Genomic DNA, 21404 nt, shown 5'->3' with positions numbered 1-21404 from the left:
CAAATGGATCGATATATAAAATAATTAAATAAGCAAATAATTACATCAACTTTTTCATGTTTTAAGTTATAAAACGTTTTTGGGTTTTTGGGGGGTTTTTTTTTCCAACCCTATGACCGCATTGCTGTAGCGCGTTCATAAACACGTCGATCATCAACCAACAAGCGGAAGGAAAAAAGTGACGTCTCGGGTGGGAAGTAGTGAATGGCAGGCCACGCCCCCTCTGTCAGTGACTCAGATTGAAGCTCCCGCACATTAGTGATCGCAGGGCGTCTGCTCCTCAGTCGAGTCCCGATCTCCACACGGAGGACAGATCCACGCAAAAAAAAAATTTTAATAATAATAAATGGCATCGTATCACAGTCCCTACAGGGCGCCGCCCCACACCAACGCCCCGCCGGACCAAGGCGTCCTGTGGAATATCTTCCAGAGGTGAGTGGAACGACATTTTTATTTTATTTTATTTTCTTAAACTCCCGTCCCTGGTCTACGCTACACGACCGCATTGGAAACTGCCGCCGTAGTACGCGGCGCGTGTGGACGCGGGGCGATCCTTGAACTCACGAAACGAACGCGGTTCCGTGGGCGCCGCTGTTTCCGAGCCAACTTCCCGAAATCGAGCGGCGTCGACCGAGGGGCGCGTGATTTTCCTAATCCTCGCTTCCCGTAATTGGCGTGTGCGGGTCACTTAGACGTCACGTGACCGCACCATCCACGCCACACTAGCCCCCATTGCGGTGTGTGGGTCCTGTTTGCGGTTGCGGTGGTCCGCCGAACGCAGTTGCCGGTTCCAGCCAGCACAGCGGTATAAACCAGCTGCCTTACAGTAAAGATCCCGGTGGTTGTCAACGTGGAGCCCGGGGACCCCCGGGGGGTGGGGGTCCAGAGAAATGAGAAATGAGAGATTCTCGCAATGATTTGCTCGGCCGCAGATTGTGCGCGGAGCAGCCAATACCCACGGACGGAGAGTGTTTAGAGCGCAGCGCACTGCGTCCTGCGTGAGAGCCCCCTTCAAAGTCATACCCTGCACATAATACCGTATTGGATGATGATGTCACAAAGCGCTTGGCTCCACTACTTCCGGTCCCTCCGCTCCAATACTTCCGGTCCCTCCGCTCCAATACTCGGCGCCGTTACTTCCGCTTCCTTCCGCTTCCTTCCGCTCTCTTCGCGTTTTCATTGACTTAACTCCTCCTGCAGATGTTGTTCCGCATGCGAACAGGACTCGTGCCACGACACGTCTGGACTGCCCCCGAATGCAAGTCTTTGTTTTCGTGTCCGGGGGTTCCACAGTTTCTGGGCGCCAGGCACTTTTCAGCCGGAGAATGGCTAGAAGAATCCTAATAAGAATCCGAACAGGAACAATCGCGCCCCGCCCGTCGCGCTGGACCCCTCATGATGACAGCAATAATGACATGTACGATAATGACTGTTTTGATCGTAGGTTCAGCTGGCTGTTGCGTAACTAGAATCGGGGTCAGAATCAGTTTACTGCGCCAAGTACATTTTGACACACAAATAGTTTGTCTTGGGAATAGCTGGTGCACTGTGGTGTAGACAATGGAATAACAAAAAGAATGTTTAGCAGTCTCAAAAAAGCAAAAGGAAAATACAGAATTTACAAAATGCGCTATAAGCGTCCTATGAAATTAGATTACAAAAAAGTGTCGGTATGGATGCGGGAACTGACTGGATATAAATATACATATGAATATACGTAGTTAGATATTCCTGCACATGATGGACAGTATGTATTTATGGAATGAATGGAACTGATCCTTCTCATATCTAACAATACAGATGTTCTCAGATTGGGGAGACTACACCTTTTTAAACGGGGCTCCGCTGGGCTAATGTGTATCAAATTGAGGTTCCAGTCGCTATAGAAAGAAAAAAAAAAAAAAGTTGCGAATCATTGCTCTCAATCCCCAGGTAGGAGGAGGTCCCCAAAACGGACAGCGGCGGGTCATGAACATCTGCCCACAAGGTCATAGAAGGGGAAAGAAAGTGGTTAAGGTGCATTTACAGATTAGAAACAGGTTATAAGAGTTATGTAACATTGCAGAGGGTTCTTTCTCCGCCGCTTTGCTTTCTCGTAACACTTGAGACGGTGTGGGCATCGCAGGGCTCCAAACACCTTCAATTATTTATAGGCGGCGCAAAAAAAAAAAAAAAAAAAATCCTTTCGAAAAAAACCTCAGGATCTCTTAGGATCTGAGCGCACACCCGAAATACTATCTCTCGAATTTGATTTCATGGTTTTATTGCCCCCCCACCGACACATCTAGTAATAATAATAATACTCCCTCACCCCTCCAACCTACGTGTTAACCCTTAACGCGCGTGAAAAATTACGTCGGCGCTGCTCATCTGCATGGCTTTCTTGTGGTGAGCCGGCTGTTTGACACAGTGGTGCCGGAATTCCCCCGGTCATGTGATTAGAGTCACTAGAGCAAGGTCGGAGGCAGAGCGGCTTCTCTCTCTCTCTCTCTCTCTCTCTCTGCTGTCTTTCGCGGAGGATAGTCAATATTTCCGTCGTGAGTTCGCCACCATTGGCGGAATGGATTCCCTCATCTCAACGTCCTTTGTTGACGGCCGACGCCGGCACGACGACGAGGCGCTGCAAAGACGACGAGGGTGTTTCCCCGTGCTCTCGGGAAGGAACGCAATCTGCCCCTGCAAAATATGCCGTTGTACGGTCATAGCTATGTGTCCGAAGGCGGATCGTCTCCTCTCTAGTCTGTAAACATTCGGGAGCTGTATGGAGTCGTATATGGTCTCTCATCCTGTGAGGTTGATCCCTGTAGCTATCTCTTCTATTGGGGATGGATGGATGGATGGATGGCTGGATGCATGGCAGGGTGTTCGCCTACTTTATTAACCCATTGAGTTGAATTGAATCGGGCCAATCGAAACACGTGCCCGGCGGAAACAACCCAGATGGACCTAAGCGTTGGGAGACGTAGGAAAACCCACCGGGGGTGCAGACTTTTGGTCTGGAAATTCTGTTTTCTTTTTTTTTTTTTTTCCAGCCAGGGAGCCAGCGTGACATAGGCTCGCCTTTATGTGGAAAAGGAGGCCGGGCCGTGTTCCACAAAAAAAAAAAAAAAAAAAAGTAAAACCCGATTGCCTCAGCGGAAACATGGAATCGCTGCAAAATCTGACGAGACTGAGCGCCAACGTCGAAGATGTCAACGTGTCCGTTTGGACCGCGGCTCCTCCCGGGCACAAATCGTCAGATGGTTGGGTCGCCTGGCGGCAGGCGCGCGGGAATTTTAATGATGCGCCTCGCTTTTATTTTTTTATTTTTTATTTTTTTCTCCCCCACTTCGCTTCATGTACGACCGAGATAAGTTCATCTGGGGGACCGTGGGTGAGGGGGGTGGGGGGCTCCACGCACAGAGCGCGCTCAGAGTCGATCCATCTGTGTTTGGTGAAGGCTGGGTTGCCCCCACACTGCCTGTGCCGTTTACCCCATACCGCTCCTCACCTCCACCTTCGTCACAAAGATCGCCCTTCAAGGAGGCCCGTCCGCCCCTTCCCAGGGGGAGGGAGAGATAGAGAGAGAGAGGGAGGGAGGGAGGGAGGGAGGGGGAGCGAGTGAGCGAGCAAGCGAGAGGCTTATTTACTTTTGTTGGGTTCCTGTTTTTATTTAGATATGGGGCGGAAAAAAAACACGTGTTAAAAGAGGCTTATGGACGCAAAGAGCCCATGACGTGTTTTCTCTTTCCATTTCTCATTCTTTCCGTCTTTGGGAGTCTCTCTCTCTCGCTCTCTCTCGCTCACAACAATGTTTGTCGAGTGTGCTTTATGGACAGGTTGGGCCGGGAGTGTTGCTAAGGAACGTCTGACTCACAGGAGCGTTTGCCTGAGCAGCATTTCATAACTGGGAGGCCTGTTATTTAAATGCAAAGTTCAACTCCCTGATCTTTCTCGGTAGCTACATTCCAGCGAGCAAGGCGACCGCTGTGGGCGGGGGCGACCGTACGAGAGTTTTGTTGGTGTGTACGGCTCTCGTTGTCGTATCCAGTCTCGAGGGACTCCCCCTACCGAACCCAAGGTGCCGAATGGCCCCGTGGCCCGTACAAAGGGATTAACCCGATTGAGCGGCGAAGGTGTACACGCCAGTCGCACAATGTCGACGGGCCTCCGGCACACGCGCCGCCCGAAACCTTATCCGACTTCGGGGGCCCTGTCCGTCGAGAATGAATGGAGGCCTTTGAATGGGGGCCCCACAAAGGGCCGCCTGTGCCGTAAGCGCCGGCGCACTCCTGGGACGGGTGAAAGTGGCGTCAAGGGTGCTTTTTTTTTTTTTTTTTTTTTTTTCTCTCTCTCTCTCTCTCTCTCTCTCTCTCTCTCACTGCCCCGACGGTAGTTGGGTGTACAATGAACCCAAGGCGCGGTAATACACGGCACGCCACGGCTTCTAAATTTAGTCGGGGCCCAATGAGGTCGGCGGTTTTGGAGTTTGATGTGACGATTGTGTGTGTGTGTGTGTGTGTGTGTGTGTGTGTGTGTGTGTGTGTGTGTGTGTGTGTGTGTGTGTGTGTGTGTGTGTGTGTGTGTGTGTGTGTGTGTGCATGCGCGATTGAGTGCACTGTCGGTAACTCGGTGGGTATCTAATCTGTTCCTTTCCTCCCCAGGGTCGACAAGGACAGGAGTGGAGTGATATCAGACACAGAGCTTCAGCAGGCCTTATCGAACGGTATGTCTCCACCCGTCTCCTCCTTTCTGTCGTTTGTTCTCTCTCTCTCTCTCTCTCTCTCTCTCTCTCTCTCTCCCTTACCACTTAATTTTCTGTGCCCCATCCTTTCCTTATACTACATCCAGCCCGTCGTTCCCACCCATCACCTCTCTCTCTCTCTCTCTCTCTCTCTCTCTCTCTCTCTCTCTCTCTCTCTCTCTCTCTCTCTCTCTCTCTCTCTCTCTCTCTCAGTCTCCCACAGGTCTCCTTTTCACCTTCTCTCCTCTTATCGTTTCTGGAAGCGCTAAGACAAAGCTCAGTTTGTATGTTTCCGGTGTTATTTTTGGTCCCCCCACGAACGAACGGCTGACAAATTCTTCCAAAAGGAGCTCGGGGTCTATTTTCGTCCCCGGGATAGCGGGCGAGCAGGTTGAAAGTTTCATCAAGGTACGGGCTTCAAAGGGAGGCGCGTCCCTCGCTCGACCGCGAAAAAGGCGGGTTTCTCAAAGCGCGGGCCCGGACCCCGAACGGAATTGTGCCCGGTTACATCTCGGAGAGGGGAGCGTGGGAGTTCTTCGCGGGGTGTCAGGGGAGATCGGGGGAAAAAAATTGGATATGACGATTTTCTTTTTGACGCATTACCTCGACACTGATAATTTGACGGGTATGACTATTGGTGCTTTCAGAAGATATTTACAAAGAAGAGAGAACCAATTAGTCGTAATGAGGATATTATGACCAAGCATTGAATAGATGGATAGATAGATAAATTACATTTTATTCATCCCCGAAGGAAAAATTGCAAAGCCCCAGAAGCCTGCCCACGTCTGCTGCGGTGGGAAATGACCATCCTGCATGTCCACTCAGTGGGTGAGATCAGCGGCGTCGGAGTGCGCCGATCCGGGGATTAAACTCGAAGGCGGCGTAGCCGGCGTGCCGCTGCTGCTGGAGCCCTGCACCCGCCTCTCTGCGGCTTTTGCTGCCGGTCAGTCAGCCGAGCAGCCCGCTATAACACCGCCGGGCGCAGATCTATAATGAGGGTTCGATACACGATCAGCGAGCGTTCCCCTTTTCTCTTTGTGGTTCTGAGGCTGAGGACGCAGGCCCCGGACCATCGCGCTTGGAGGCTCCCGGTGTCGTGTGTCGGTTTGAAAGGCGATGACTTAAAAGTAATCGCCGCTGTGGAGTTCACTTCGCGCCGGTGTCGTGGTTTTGTAGTCGATCTTTTTTTAAAATGCCTTGCGTCTCAATATGGCAAGAGCCTTGACACGCCCTAAAGATGAACCAAATCATTTTTTTAGGAGGGTACTACGAGCGTAGTAGCCCATACAGTTATTGTGTGAATATGCCGTTGGAATCTCAGGCTGCTGCCAAATCTTTCTTCTCTGAAACCCATTTTCGGTATACAGAGGCGGGTTGGGGCGGGGGGAGGGGTTTTAGAAAAAAAATAAATAAAAATGAAGTGTTTGAGGCCACGGTGCTGAAAGAAGCTGTTATCAGTTTGCACAGCGGCTCTGGCTCTGCATGCTAATCAGCGTGTGTGTGTGTGTGTGTGTGTGTGTGTGTGTGTGTGTGTGTGTGTGTGTGTGTGTGTGTGTGTGTGTGTGTGTGTGTGTGTGTGTGTGTGTGTGTGTGTGTGTGTGTGTGTGTGTGTGTGTGTGTGGTGTGTGGTTTGCTTCCCTTAACACAACCGTGTATATGCTCATTTGTATTGTTTGAGTAGGTAGGTGTTTGAGTGGACCCCCTGCGGACCCCTGCGTCCAGAATGTGATGTGATGCATCCATTCTTCGTATCTCTGCATGTGTTTCAGTGCCTCTTCGTATTAAAGCATACTGTGTGTGTGTGTCTGTGCGTCTGTGTGTGTGCCGCCACCGCCTATCGCATCCGGCATGACGCGAGCGCTGGCCAGTAAAGCCCAACACAAGCTGCGCTCTCTCCCGCGGATAGCTGGCCGCCGCGCTGTCTGCCCGCCGTCCACGGCCCCCTGCCCCCGGTGCTCCCACTGTCAGGGCCATGAAGCGTGCCATCCTTTTTGACCGCTCTCTCCATCATCCTGCCCCTCCCTCCCCGCCATCCTATTATCTCGGGTTCTCTCTCGCTCTCCCCCTCCCCTCTCTCGCTCTCGCTCTCTCCCCCTCCTCTCTCTCGCGCTCTCTCTCGCTCTCTCCCTCTCTCCCCTCCTTTTTCTCTCCCCCTCCTCCCTCTCTCTCACTCTCAATTCCATTCAGTTCAAATTGTCTTCATTGGCGTGGCAAGAATTCTTACATTGCCAAAGCGTAACAATAATACTATTACATATAATAACATATAAATATATAATAAGGTTAAAATATTTAGACTAAATGATTAGATAAATGGATAAATACTATGAGTAATTGTAATAGTGATAACAACAACATGAATGAAGACAACAATGATAATAATCTCAGTGGAAAGACATGGTGAAGGAGACATGAATTAAATTCGCCCAAAAATAAAAGGGGTTGGAGAAAAAGAAGAAGGGCTATTCCGCCGGTCCCTCCACACCCCTCCGGTTCTCCGGGACAAGGAAATATTCTCTCTCTACCTCACCTCCCGCTCCCTCATTGCTATTCCGCTCCTCTCCTGGACGCTCTCTCCAGCCGTCTCCTTTCTTTTCCTGTTTCAAACCCCGGTCAATCTGGTATTAATCTTATTTGTTTAAAAATGCATGATCACGCGAACGCCATTTTCTTGCCCCCCCCCCCCCAACACACACACCCCTTCCCTGTCTTCCCCGTCTCCCCCTCCTGCTCCTCTGATTTAGTTTTCCACCCTCCTCCGGGAGGGAGGGAGGTATGGACTCTCCACACCCCACTGTGACCTGTTCCTTCCCTCCTTCTGTCTCTTAATTTCCCTCACTCTCTCTCTCTCTCTCTCTCTCGCCCACTCGCATCTCTCGCCGTTATTCTCCTCAGAGTCCCTCTCCCTCCGTCTTCCTCCCCCCTCTATACCAGTGGTACTCAAACTGTGGGGCATGCGCCACCCCTCGTTGGGTCGCGGAGGATTTGGGGGGGGGTGGAGAAAATTACTAATTTAAATCATTTAAATATATATTTTAAGCAAGGCCAGAATGGAGTTGCTATTTTTATGCGCCCGCATCGATACGCATTAAAAACCTAATTGGAAAAAAAATATATATATAAAATAGATCTACGCTTCTTTTTTAGCAGTAGCAGTGACTTAAAGCATTTGCTGACAGGAGCCTTTACTAGTTCGCTTCCCCCCGATTGGGTACTTTGGGGACTCGGCGGGGTGTGATATATACGGTCAGCCGTGCGCCACGACAGTTACTGGCTCTGTTTGTAATGAAAATCGGAAAGTGAAGCGTGCCGCGGGGAGGGTGGGCCAGGTTGAGTTTTCGAGAGGGCGATGGTCCTCGTCCTGCTCATCGTATCTGTTTGAGCTCGTGCTCGCTCCCGCGATGCGGACTAGTGGAGTCGCCCTGTGCGTGCGCTGCATTTGGTGCCTTTTTTTTTTTTTTTTTTTGAAACGGCCTGCGTTCCTGCAGGGGGCAGGGGCGGGTGCTGAGGGTATCAATGGAGAGTTTTTTTTCAGTAAGTTTGCAATATGCGGATGACAGTCCCCTCACGCTGACCAATCATGTAAGAGATTTTAAAAAGCATGTGAATGCATTTGTTGTAAAAACACCCCTTTTTTTTCCTACTGTCTTCACCGACTTCAAGTCTGTGTTTACGAATCTGTATTTCCACCGTACATCAAGCTACTCACATCCGCTTCGTTCTGCATGTGGAGACGCATCCTGGCAGCCAGTAGGACACGTTGGAGAGCTCTCTGACCTTCTCATGTGAATTTACATGAGTTCACGTGCAGGCGGTACCATACGGATTGGCCATGTTTTTCCGCCTTTTTTGTTGGTGCTGTTCCGATTTAATCCGGTTCATTGACGGTCGACCCGAGGGATGTTTAAAAAACAACATTGTGGTTTGTTCTACCTCTACCTCCTAGGGGTATCTGGAAAACTGAAGCGCTTTTTTCAGGCTCCTCCGCGAGCCCATTAGTCAAAAGGAGGAAAAAAAAAAACAAGGCAACGTGTTCTTGCAAACTGAGTGTCTGGCTTTGTCCCCCTACGTAGGAAAACCTTTCACTACAATATGGCGAACTCCAGCAGACGTTAATGAGTGTCATGAATTTCCCACTGATGCTCTTTTTCCTGACACCACGGCCCGGGACCCGCTTTCCTTCTTCTCCATTTTCCCCAACGTCCCAAAGTTGGGGCCATTACTTTTTATGTGGCGCGTTCGTGATTTGGGATTTGAAAGTGTGTGTGTGTGTGTGTGTGTGTGTGTGTGTGTGTGTGTGTGTGTGTGTGTGTGTGTGTGTGTGTGTGTGTGTGTCGTTAGGACTGGGGCTGCCTTGCTGGTATGTGTTTCGGTACATATGCCATTTCTTGCCACAAGTGTTTATGTGCATGGACATTGAGTCATCGCAACAATCTGTGTGTGTGTTTCTTAAATGTGTGTCTGCGAGCGACCACAGGGCTCGCTCTCTCCGAGCTCCTGCAGTTGTGTGTGTGTGTGTGTGCGGTGCGGTCAGTCACCCCGTTTTTCCACATGACCGACTTGATGCTTGTTCCTTCGCTCCCAGAGAGAGAGAGAGAGAGAGAGAGAGAGAGAGAGAGAGAGAGAGAGAGAGAGAGAGAGAGAGAGAGAGAGAGAGAGAGAGAGAGAGAGAGAGAGAGAGAGAGAGAGAGAGAGAGAGAGAGAGAGAGAGAGAGAGAGAGAGAGAGAGAGAGAGAGAGAGAGAGAGAGAGAGAGAGAGAGAGAGAGAGATTGACCACACAACTTGCTGTGTGAAACTCAATGTGAAAACAAAAGGGCTTGTTTCTGTTTATTTATTTTAATAAAAAAATGTATTCAGTATTTTATGTATTATTAATTGTTAGTTTTTACTAATACACATTTGCAAATTGGTCTGGCGATGTTAGGGCAAATCCTCTGGAGATAAATGCACCAAACCTCACCATGAAAAATTCCTAGTATGTGTTAATGACCCTGGCGGAATAAAGTGACTCTGATTCAAAATACAGACCTCTGAGATAGATCGATGTCATCAGACAGCCTGGAGAAAAGCATCAAACCTAGGTTCACAGGTTGGTACCTCAGACACCTCTCACACGTATGAGCTCCCAGCGCTGACATGCCTGTGTAGTGTGCGGACGACAGATTCTGGCCCACGCCCACAGCTCTCGCTGCGCTCCCAGGCGGCACCACCCCACCATTAAAACAAGCCCAGAAAAAAGCAGACCGCCGTCTAAAACACCCGGCCCCCAAACGACCGGGACTCGGCGTGCCCGAACGCCTCATGAATCTCCCTCCAAAGCCCAAGGTCATCCATGCTCTATCTTAATTGTTTTTTTTGCCGTTTTCTTGGCACGACCTGCGGTACTTACCGCACGTCTTTCCGGACGGAAGGGTTAATCGAACGGGGCGTAAATTAAAGAGAAGGGTTTTATTTGACTAAAATGAGCTACGAATCACGGTACAGGTCAATTGCTTTTCATATGTGCGGCGAAATCATTACTAACCTGTAAATGCAGTTATGGACTCAATTTATGGACACGGCTTTTGACAGCGAGGTCTCTCACGGCACAATGAGTAGTTTTGTTTTGGATTTTCTGTGTCATTGGTATCCAGCGTGGACACACAAGTGCTACCGTTTCCAGCTCCGTCACCTCTCTGACAAATATATACCCAGACAATGTCCTCATACCGTGGTCTAATTTTCAGATGTTGTATCGGGACTGGGTGACAGGGTTAGTCAGAAGGCATGGGCCGTCATTTTTAAGTGCCCACGTGTCCCCTGGAACAGAAAGAACGCTTTATCGAATGCAGTCCATTTACTATTGATGAGGGACGGTGAGACTCCGAGGTCAGCGGCAGCCGGCAAGATTATGTCAAGTTACTGCGGCAAAAGCTTTCCCGCACCTTCCCCAATCTGCTCTCCTCTCCCAGGTTTCTCCCTAATTCTTCAATTTTCTCTCCGCCGATGTATTGGCCAAAAAGTATGTGGACGCCCTGGCGCCACGCCACGCGCGCAGATTTTTCTTCACCAGAATTAAGGGGCCGAATCCAAACCACGAAAAACTGCCCATTATTATACATTATTATTATTATTATTATTATTATTATAAAGACCATTATTCCTCCACCACCAAACTATACAGTTGGCACTATGCATTCAGGCAGGCGTTCTCCTGGCATCTGCCACACCCAAATTCATCCATCACTCCAGAGAACGCATGCACGGCGCGCTTTACACCGCCCCAGCCGACGCTTGGCATTGCGTGCGGTGATCTCAGGTCTCGCGTGCAGCTGCTCGGCCATAGAAACCCAGTTCGCGACGCCCTACGACTTGTGCCGATGTCGCTTCCAGGGGCGGTTTGGGAGCGAACGGACGATTTATACGCACAACGCGGGCCGGCACCAGGCGGTCCCGTTCCGTGAGCCGGGGTGTGGCGTACCGCACTTAGGGGTTGACCGGGGCAGATCTAGCAGGGCAGAAATGTGAAGAAGTGATTTTTTGAGAAAGGCGGAATCCTATGACAGCGCCACGTTGAAAGCCACCAAGCTCTTTTAGAACGACCCATTCGACTGCAGATGTTTGTCTCGGGAGACTGCACGGCTGCACCCTTGATTTTATGCGCTGAACCCATTAATTATACACGGACTTGCATTACGTACCTCTGGCTTTGTCGTGTAAGTCAGCAGCGTTTCATTTCCACAAGTCATTCTCAGTCGCGTCTCACACTCGAGAAGGCAAATCACGGGCTAATTTCCCGCCCGATGACTCATCGTGTTACGGTTCCAGCTATTTAATTAATCGAAAGCAACTCTTATGACGTTATACAACTGCTCATTCAAGGAGATCCCCTCTGCGGAGGTGTTTTTAAAAGCCGCCTTTTTCATAAGGATTTTTCATTCAAATTGTGATTGATTGATTCGGCAGCCAGGCGTCAATTAAAAATAGTTGTGAATAGTTGAATATCTCCACAGAACAGCAGCGTATTGCTTAAGTATTAAAAAAAAACAAAAAAACGTATAGAATTTGTGAATACTGGACACTTTATTAACTAGTTTCCTTCTCTCCCCCAGGTACATGGACTCCCTTCAACCCTGTGACTGTGAGATCCATCATATGTGAGTAGTTACGGACATTCCAGACTAATTTTTCTCTCTCACAGTCAGCCTTTGTCCACCAGTCTCCGTCGAGCCTGTGTTTCTTTATTTCCAGCGTGGGTGACGCGTTGCATTCCGTTTTTTTTGTTTTTTTTTAACTAATTGAGTGGCACAAAGGAGCTTCTCTATCATTCCGGTGGCTGCGAATGAATTTGCAAATGCGCGGTGGTCGGTAAAACGGGGAGAAAGGCGGATACAGAATTAGATTGCAAGTATTGATTTTCCGACTGACAAACTTTAGTCCGGCCCTCATCGACACTGCGGGGTATTTTCTCTCAGTTGCATTGTACTTAACAGCAATGTTTGAGTTGCTCCAGTGCCAGAATGGAACTCGGAACAAAACGTCCCTCCTCTTTTTCAGGGGGTACCTCATGCGTCCGCCGCACGTCGGCAACCATAACAATTTGCCGCATTTATTTATTTTGTTTTTCTTTGGAAAAGCTGAGATTTCATGTTCTTCTAGAATCTGTGACGTTGGCGTGACATGGACCATGATATACAAAAATGTTATCGACAGAAACACAGTCAACGTCAGCGATTCTCTGTATCCGTGCCTTTCCAAGTTTTACTTTGTTTTGTTTTTTTTTGTTTTGTTTTCCTTTTGTGTAAAACAAACCGCTTACAATAGAACACCAGGGCAGCTTTCACCTCAAGTATCACGACTCACAATATATAAATCACATTTACATACATTCTCTAACAGTTCGGCAAAAATCTGGCCTCACGGGGTTTCATGCACTCGGTCCACTTGTACCCAATCTGAAAAGAAAAATTGTGTCTGGATTCTGAGGGAGAAAGGAAAGGTTCTCCATGATGTATATACTGTGTTATGTATGATATCTACCCGTTCATCAATAGAAGGTTGTGTCTGGTTTTAGTCCTTTCCTTGTTATGGCCGTTCTGCTTGCTCCTACGAGCAGACAATTAGCCACTTTAACTGACAACAATGTGCTGGCCCCATCTCGCACGGCTGCGTCTTGTCTCACTTTATTTATATCCCTGTCGCGTCATTTGTACCGATAATTCCTTTTAAATCCTGAGCACCCAGCACCCCCATTCTTGATTCTCGCTATCTGTGGCAAATCCAGTGTTTAACGCCCTCCCCAAAGCTGAGCGCGTCCTCCGATAACGCTCCCTTTTGTCGGGAAGTAATTGGATTGATCCGCATGGGAGTGGGGGGTGGGAGGGGTGGGGGTGGGTTGGTGGACGGTGAAGCATCTCCTCTCTGTAAGTCATAATCCGCCGGGGAGTCGATTCGACTCGACTCCTCGAACCCCTCTCAGCTCTCCTCCGGTTGCCCCTCCGCGGCTCCGCGTTCGGCCTCTGTTCGGGGGGGGGAATTCCACCGCCTCCTCTCGGATCCGTGACACCGCCGAGAGCCGGCGGGCCCCGAGTTCCTATCTCTCTGTGCCTGCGTGCGTGTGACGAGTTACTTATTTATTAAATCAACGAAACCTCACATTCCTTCTAACGTGTAGTCACAAAATAAGAGTGAATGCGTGTACGGCATGCATTCACTTATTAATAACAGTACTAATCTACCAAAACAAAGCTTTTGGAAGAAACTTACCCAATGGCTTGCCATAGCGGGGAACAAGTGTGTGAATATTTTATAAGAGTGAAAATTTCAATATACAAGTTCAGATTATAATATATATATTACAATATATATTATATTATATTATTATAATATACAGTATATATTATATAGCAAGTTTCAAGCTCTCGCATTTTGCAACATATTTCACAAAAAAGGCCCTCCCCAATCCCGTTCTGTGAGGCGGTGAGGTGTACCGCTTGATGGTTGAGATGTTGCTGCTCCTGTACGTTTTCCACCTCACGATAACGGACCGGGGCACAAACTGTATAGACACACGTCCATGAGTCCGAATATCATCGTAACCGTCTCTATGACTGTCTCTCTCTCTCTCTCTCTCTCTCTCTCTCTCTCTCTCTCTCTCTCTCTCTCTCTCTCTCTCTCTCTCTTCCTTCCGAAATCCCAGCCATGTTTGACAGGGAGAACAAAGGCGGCGTCAATTTCAACGAGTTTGCCGGCGTGTGGAAGTACATCACCGACTGGCAGAACATCTTCCGGACCTACGACCGGGACAACTCGGGCTTCATCGACAAGAACGAGCTCAAGCAGGCGCTGACTGGATTCGGTGAGTGGCAAAAAGCGCGTTCTCTCTCTCCTCTCTCCTCTCTCTCTCTCTCTCTCTCTCTCTCTCTCTCTGTCTCTGTCTCTGTCTCTCTCTCTCTCTCTCTCTCTCTCTCTCTCTCTCTCCACGTGAAGCAGTTCGGCGGCGGAGGCTCCACTGCTTGGCCTCCCCTCTGGGTTGGTTTGTGTTTATGTGTGTTTGTGCATTGTTCCACGGGCGTCCGTTGCTCGTGTCAACAGCTTAAAGCCGGCTTCACACCGAATGCGTCCTCGTATCCCCCAGTGGGATCCTCGCCCGGGTGGCCGCCGGATGAGCTGTGGCTGGTTTTCCGCGTCACGAAATATGCCGGGGAAATGGGAGCGATCGTTTTGTTTTTCCATTTCTTCCGAGGAATGAACTGGACTTACGGTTTGTTCTCGCCGTTTGTCGTATTCAGTGTGAAGCAGGCTTTAAAGCTTAATTGTTTCACTCATCTTAGTGACGCGTGGCTATTGAATTCCCTCCGTTCTGAGGCTGTGATCGTCCTGATCAACCTGTGTTCTCACCTGACAAAACCTTCATTTATTTTTTTTGATCCTGCCTTGCCTAATTATTCTATTCTTCTGACCTCTGAGAAAGTCCAGTATGAGTCAGATATGCAGATTTATAGGAGACATGCTGGTATAATAATATATGTGCATTAACACTGGTATTACACTGTACAAACTGTAGAATTTATTCATATTTATAATTTATACCCTTTATACCCAGAGCAATAATTTATTCTGTGCATAGTATCACATTTTGTACATTCTGTTAATTGCTATATCTGAATATTTCTGTTTTGTATTTTTTGGCTATTTTTCCACAGTATATTTGACTATATATATATATATATATATATATATATATATATATATAAATTTTACTTGACTTTTTATAATGTTTCAAAAGTCTCCGTTTTACCAGCTAACTGGATTTCTAGTATTAAAAGAGACCAAACAGCGTTGACAACAATAGACTAAATTCACGGGCATTGGGTGAAGGGGTTTCGGAGACGGGAAATAATTTCTGTAAAATCTGCAAAAATAGAGAATTGTTATGCCATGTTTTGACGGACATATGTATATTTATTGTTTATTTGTTGTTTTGAAAAATTATACCAGCGTGGTAAGGGCACGCAGAGATTGCTTTGTGTTTTTGTCGGGTAAGGTTTAACGTATTCTCTGAATCCCGGCCGTGTCCAGGCTACCGCCTTTCGGACCAGTTCTACAACACGCTGATAGAGAAGTTTGACCGGCAGAGGAAGGGACAGGTGGCCTTCGACGACTTCATCCAGTGCTGCATCGTACTACAGGTAAAAAGTTCACCGGGATCGACTAATCTTCTTGTTAAGCCTTCTTATCCCGATACTGCGTCGTCTTTATTTAAATTGCCGCTAGAAGTACCGGGCGGTTTCCCTTCTTGGGTCATTCTTCTGAAACCACTGTTCCGAAATGAATTGAAACACATATCCACAGAGACTGTGAAATAATTAATTAAAATATTAAAGTGCACAACGGCTACTACAGCATATGACCCATGTAGTTGTTTTTAACTATGATATTATCTTAGTGTCTTTTCTAAGCCTTTCTTATAAAAAAACGGTACGGTAATGCCACCCTACATTACCGTAACAATATAGTATCTCATGTTTTTGACAAAAATATTAATTGTATTAATTTTAAACATGACGACAGAAGAATAGTGAGGGAATGTAGTTACCGTAACAGCCCTCTCTAATTGTCTGGACGTCTTAGGGTGATTACGTTATTTTGATAAGAAAAGCACAAAAAAAGCACTAAAATAATGTCTTTGTTACAAAAACAACTCACTGTACTTTAATATTTGAATAAATTATTTCACATTCTGTGTGGATCTGTGTTTCAATTTATTTTGGATATTTTTATGGCGGCTTCATGGCAATGACCCTCTTACTCTACCAAATCTAGTAGTTTTGAGTATATACTGGTACTCCTCACTTAAGGACCTTAAGTTTATTATTGAAAAATTCAAGCGGCTTGGACAGGTCCTGTTGGTGTTTCGTCTCGAGGTAACGGCGCAATTTACATGGCTTCAGAGCTTTGTTTGATAAAATCTCAGAACACATCAGGGGCAACGGTTCGTCTTCCGCGCCTGTCCCAAAAAATCCCCATGATAAATATTTCGCACTATACTTTCTCTGAACCTTTCTTTTTTGTTTGCCCGCCTGTCCGATGTCCCGCCGTGGATGATGTACCAATGGCTTCTGTCCTTTTCGGTGTGCCTGACGCTCGCCAACCATCCATTTTGATTATCACCTCAAGCTCGAAAAATGTACAGGTGCAGGTCGATGGTGGTCCTACCATAAGTTCCTATCGCTCAGTGATGATGCATTTTTTAAGGTTTTAAAGAAAAAAATACCATGAATGGTAATTTTTTGTTTACATTTAAAACATTTTTGTAATTAATAATTTGGTTGTTATGTTGGTTTTTTTTTTTCAATAAAATCTATGTGTTTTGCCCATGATTTGGCGGCCCACTTGCAATACCCGGCCCATAGGCTGGGAATCGCTGTGCTATACACACTATATATGCTATACATACTATATACACTTTATACACTATATATTCTATATACACTATATATACTTTATACACTATATACACTGTATACATCTCATCTCATCACCGTTCTCAGTGTCGTTCCCGCAGTCTGTCAGTATTCACTACACTAGTGTTCGAACCGAACCCAGTCGTTAAGTGAGGAGTACCTGTACCGAGAGCGCTGCAAACCTTTGGGCGTGGCTCCCCACTGGCTTCTCGAGATAACCATAAAGTGCCTCCGTTGCTGGGGAGAGGGGGGAAGATCCGAGCCCCGTGCCGCGTGGGACCGGCGGCGGCGTGGGGGCCGGGGCCTGGTCCTGGACCTCCGCCGGCTTGGACTGGGTGCAGCCTCCGTCAGCACGTACGCCGCGTTGATATTATTAAATAAATTGATATTATGACGCCCAAGGAGAAGCACTGGGATTTTGGATGGCCTGTTTTCCGCTTTGAGCAGATGGACCACCGCTATTTATTACATACCCACATGGAGGAGATCGGCGGTCCAAGCGGTTGTTTTATTTGCGGCCGGTGAGCAGCTGGGCTTGATTAGCTGCGGCGCTCTCCTAATCTCTCTCCTCACCGGTCGAGCGTTTCTTGCGGCTCTTTGTCAGCGGCCCTGGAAGCCGCTCCCAACTTCCAGGTGCGTTAGGGATCCGCCAGCAGGATAACCTCGGTGGCGGCAACCTTTCCTCATGAGCCATTCGATGAACGTGGCCTCATCAAATCAGTGGAGCTACTTTTGTGAGAGTAGTTTCTTGGCGCGTTTCCATACTGAATCTCAATCGGGAAGCGCACGGTGGGGTGTTTCAAGGGATACTGTTTACGTTTTTGTTTTTTTTTGTTGTTTTTTTTTTAGCTCGGGCGGGACCACTCGTGACGCTTTTTGCCGTCGATCGATCGTCACCCAATAATCGAATCCGTCGGGATTACCGTCTCGTCTCGAGGGGGCGGGGCAGGGGGGCTTCACAAAAAGGCAGCATAAGTAGAATATTATTATATAACATTTATATATTATAGAACACCTTTTTCTTTAAACAGAACAAAGATTTAACATTTCCTACACGTTGTGGAATAAATTACATAAATGTTTATTTTTACAGTGCAAAGCAAAACAGGCAGTGTCTGTATGTTACAGACCGGCAGTACCTGTCCAGGGCGTCTTTGTGACTGTGGGGGTTTGATTTAGTCAAATAAAATGAAATGGCCTTCCTTAACATTGTCAGATATTAAATGTGAAACAAGATAACATTTCAGTTTAGTAGTGTGAAATAAATAGAGCCAAATCAAATAGATCTGCGTTGCCTGAAGGGAGAAGGCCAAAGTGTGCTTTTCTGGGACAGTCCCCGTTTATTCTACCTGTCCCTGTTAAACAAACAAATAAGCAAACAAGCAACGAAAGAAAATGTCTGGAGTGTCTGAATTTATGTTGACTTTTTCAAGGTTTCGTGGCCAAAAGACGAGAGTGTTCACCTTACCAGTTTGAGGCGGGACTCCGTTTCAAGCGGTGCTAAAAAACCTGTTTGTATTCATTATTATTGTACATATTATTATAATAATAATAATTATTATTAGTAGTAGTAGTAGTAGTAGTAGTAGTAGTAGTAGCAGCCTAGTTGTTGTTTTAATTATTATTACGCACTTATTATTATTATTATTATTACATAGTCTACTGCAAATTAAAAACAATGAGATTAGATTAAAAACAATCCTTGCATTAAAAACAATCCAATGTTGCCCAACCCCCTCCTAGATTACAGAGGAGCAAGGTAAACTGCGGTGGTTGCAGGGACAAGTATTGTTTTAGAGGGATTGTGTGGTGTTTAAGCATACATCAAATGATTTATGTATACTTATAGGAAAAGCAGATTATTGTATACATTGAAAAAAAACAAAAAAACATCAACTGCCTATTGTGACTGTTTTTCTTGCGTGTACCTCGATCACAGTCGATCACCCGATTATGAAACAACCGGCGAAGCCCTCAGCCTGTAGGTCCTGATTATCAGCCGTGGCCGCCCTTGCAACTCAACGCCTCGGTGCAGTAGGGTTGCCAGTTCAGTTCGGTTCAGTCAGCCCAGCTTTGTTGATGCTAATATCCTGACCAAGAAATTGCAGTTCGCACCCGGCAACCCACATATAACTTGAAGCTGCGCTTCACGGCTAATAACCGAGGATGGAGATGCGTCACAAATAGTTTGGAATGTCGCTCCATTTCAAAACAACTTCACATCTGTTTTTTTAGGTTCCATGTATTTTCACTTGTCATCAAGCTGCAAGATGTACCGTCTGTCTCTATCTGGTTACGGGGCGTACAGGCCTGACATTTAATCTGAATCCCCATGATGTACAAGTGGTAGCACCACATAAGGAAAGAGATGCAGTACAATCTGAACAAGTTATTAAAAAATATACATAGTCCATGTTGACACAGTGGTAGTCGTCAAGGCTGCTGGGCGGAGGCGATGCGGATACGTCTTCACGCTCGCTGGTCGCTGACCGGTGCTATGTGCCTTCCCTCTTTCTCCGCAGAGGCTGACCGACGTCTTCAGGCGCTACGACACCGACCAGGACGGCTGGATCCAGGTGTCATACGAACAGTATCTCTCCATGGTCTTCAACGTCGTATAACGCACGCGGGCGGGCCAGCACAGAGAAGCACAAGTGGACACAGCCGTGCCAAAGCCACCGGCACCTCCCCGGGACGCGGCCGCCAGGGCAGACACCATTTTTAAAGCAGATTTTCAGCCCCAACTAGTTGTGGTGTTTCATGGGGGAAAAAAAAAAAAAGATAATAACAATAATAAAATAGGGAAAAAATATATATAAAATAGAATCTTGGACTCCCTTACAGGTCTTACCGGGTCATGTGAGAGTGGGGGTGGGGAGTGGCGAGTTTTCATGGGGGGGAAAAAACAATAACAAACGACAACAAAAAAAACACACACAAAAACAAACAATTTATTAGTGTTTGTTGACCAGTGTAAAGAAAATGAGCACAGCGGGGGTTCCTGGCGAGTTAATATAAGGATTTTACAACTCTCTGTCGGTCTAGTCTGTTCGTCTGTCTGTTAACGTCCATAACGTTTGTTTGATGTCTTAATTATTGTCATTATTACAAATGGGCCTGAGGATCTGTGCTTAAGGTACACATGTATTGTAAATATAATTTAGGGTGCAATGCATGCTTTTCAGGGAAATTCGAGCCCCACGTTCAAGCATGCTTTCTCTTTTCTCGTCCTTTTTTCCAAGACCTGTTTTGCTCAAAGCCATGTTTACAAATACTGTGAAAGCAGGCGACGACCTGCTTTGAGATTCACTGACATGCCAGCTTACATGCCATATTTGTATAAACTTATTTTTAACCAGCAAATCTATAAATGTTAGAGCATTTAATTTTAGGTTGTAAATAAGCATACGTCTTAAGTATGGCTGATTTCTTGTGCATGATGCCTTAAGATCTGTAAAAAACAACAAAAAAAAAAAACAACACACACACACACAAAAAGAGTAATCTCTTTTTATTAAAAAAAACAAAAAAAACATTTAAAACGAGGTGTATTTGCTTCATTTCTTTGTTTTTAAGACGCAAGTGGATCGGTTGTGCCCTCTGCTGTACGGATAGAACATTACGCCCCGGCCATGCGCCAACTTGGTGCGGAACCTTTGTACGGAGTTTGCGTTTCCGCGAGGCCTAAAACACGGATGCACCATGAAAACGACCCTGAAAAAAAGCTGAATTGCGATTCCAGAAAAAAAAAAAAAAAGAAACAACAATTGAATACATGATTGTGTTTGCTGACAGCGAGACACATTCTTTGTTTGCTTTCAATGGTGGGTCGAGCCTTGGGAGCAGCAAGTCAAGAGTAAACGCGCGGTCCAGTCACTTTATCAAGGCGGTTCTATGCGGAAATACTGCAGCGCTTTCAGGCGGAGCGGAGGACTGTTGCTGCAGTAACACGACGCTGCCTGCAGGGGGTGGCATACGTACGTCATAATGTCAAGACCATTTCAACAAAGACAAAAGTTGTGTCTTAAAATGTCTTAAACTCAGTTTTCTTTTTTCAACATTAGGGCTTAAGTAGTCTTGAATTTGATTGAGTTGTCCAAAAAGCAGTCCTAAAATGCTGTTAAAAATGTTAGACCAAAAATGTGAAATAATTACATGCGATTAGTTGTATGAAATTTAACCCGCTGATACCCACAGACGCACTTTGCTTGGAATCTACATTAATCAGGGTCCTTACCTGGTCCCTGAGGTGCTTGAATTTCATCCCCAGGAATTGAAGTACTGGAATACCTTGAAAATAGACCCCTTTGCACTGAAGCGCTTGAGAAGTCGTTGAAAATAAATTAGATTTTATTTTGATTTTCGACAATTAGATTAATAATAGATACATAAATATAGTTATATAGATAATAGACAATGAGATTACGATTATATTATACTTGAATGAATAAAGTTCACATTTAAAATTGATTATATTTGTTTTGCATGAAGTACTAAAAAGAGTACTTGGAAGTTCCTGAATTTAATTTTGTAATGGCAGAAGGAACCCCGTAAAACAATCAAACTACTTAAGCGGGGTGCTATTGTATCGTATTTGCCATTTAGCAAAGCATTTCGTTATGCCGGGGACTTTAACCCTAGAAAAGTGAAGACGGGTTGCTGTAAAACACAGTGTGATGGCCTAGTTTTTACTGAGTTCATCTGGGAATGAAAGAGGTCATAGGTTGGAATG

The 21404-nt window shown here is 46.6% G+C and overlaps 1 protein-coding gene across 1 annotated transcript; it reads left to right on the top strand.

Moving 5' to 3' along the window:
- Positions 1 to 259: 259 nt before the first annotated feature.
- On the top strand, positions 260 to 20574 carry pdcd6 (programmed cell death 6). Its single transcript, XM_080020481.1, has 6 exons — positions 260 to 432; positions 4644 to 4705; positions 11819 to 11863; positions 13906 to 14064; positions 15288 to 15397; positions 19195 to 20574. The coding sequence occupies exons 1-6, from the start codon at positions 347 to 349 to the stop codon at positions 19291 to 19293; spliced, it is 561 nt and encodes a 186-aa protein (XP_079876607.1). The 5' UTR covers positions 260 to 346; the 3' UTR covers positions 19294 to 20574.
- The last annotated feature ends 830 nt before the right edge of the window (positions 20575 to 21404 follow it).

The sequence above is a fragment of the Zeus faber genome (assembly GCF_960531495.2).
Source record: "Zeus faber genome assembly, chromosome: 19".
NCBI lineage: Eukaryota > Metazoa > Chordata > Actinopteri > Zeiformes > Zeidae > Zeus > Zeus faber.
The sequence above is the reverse complement of the archived record's forward strand: the minus strand, read 5'-3'. Positions and strand labels throughout refer to the sequence as shown.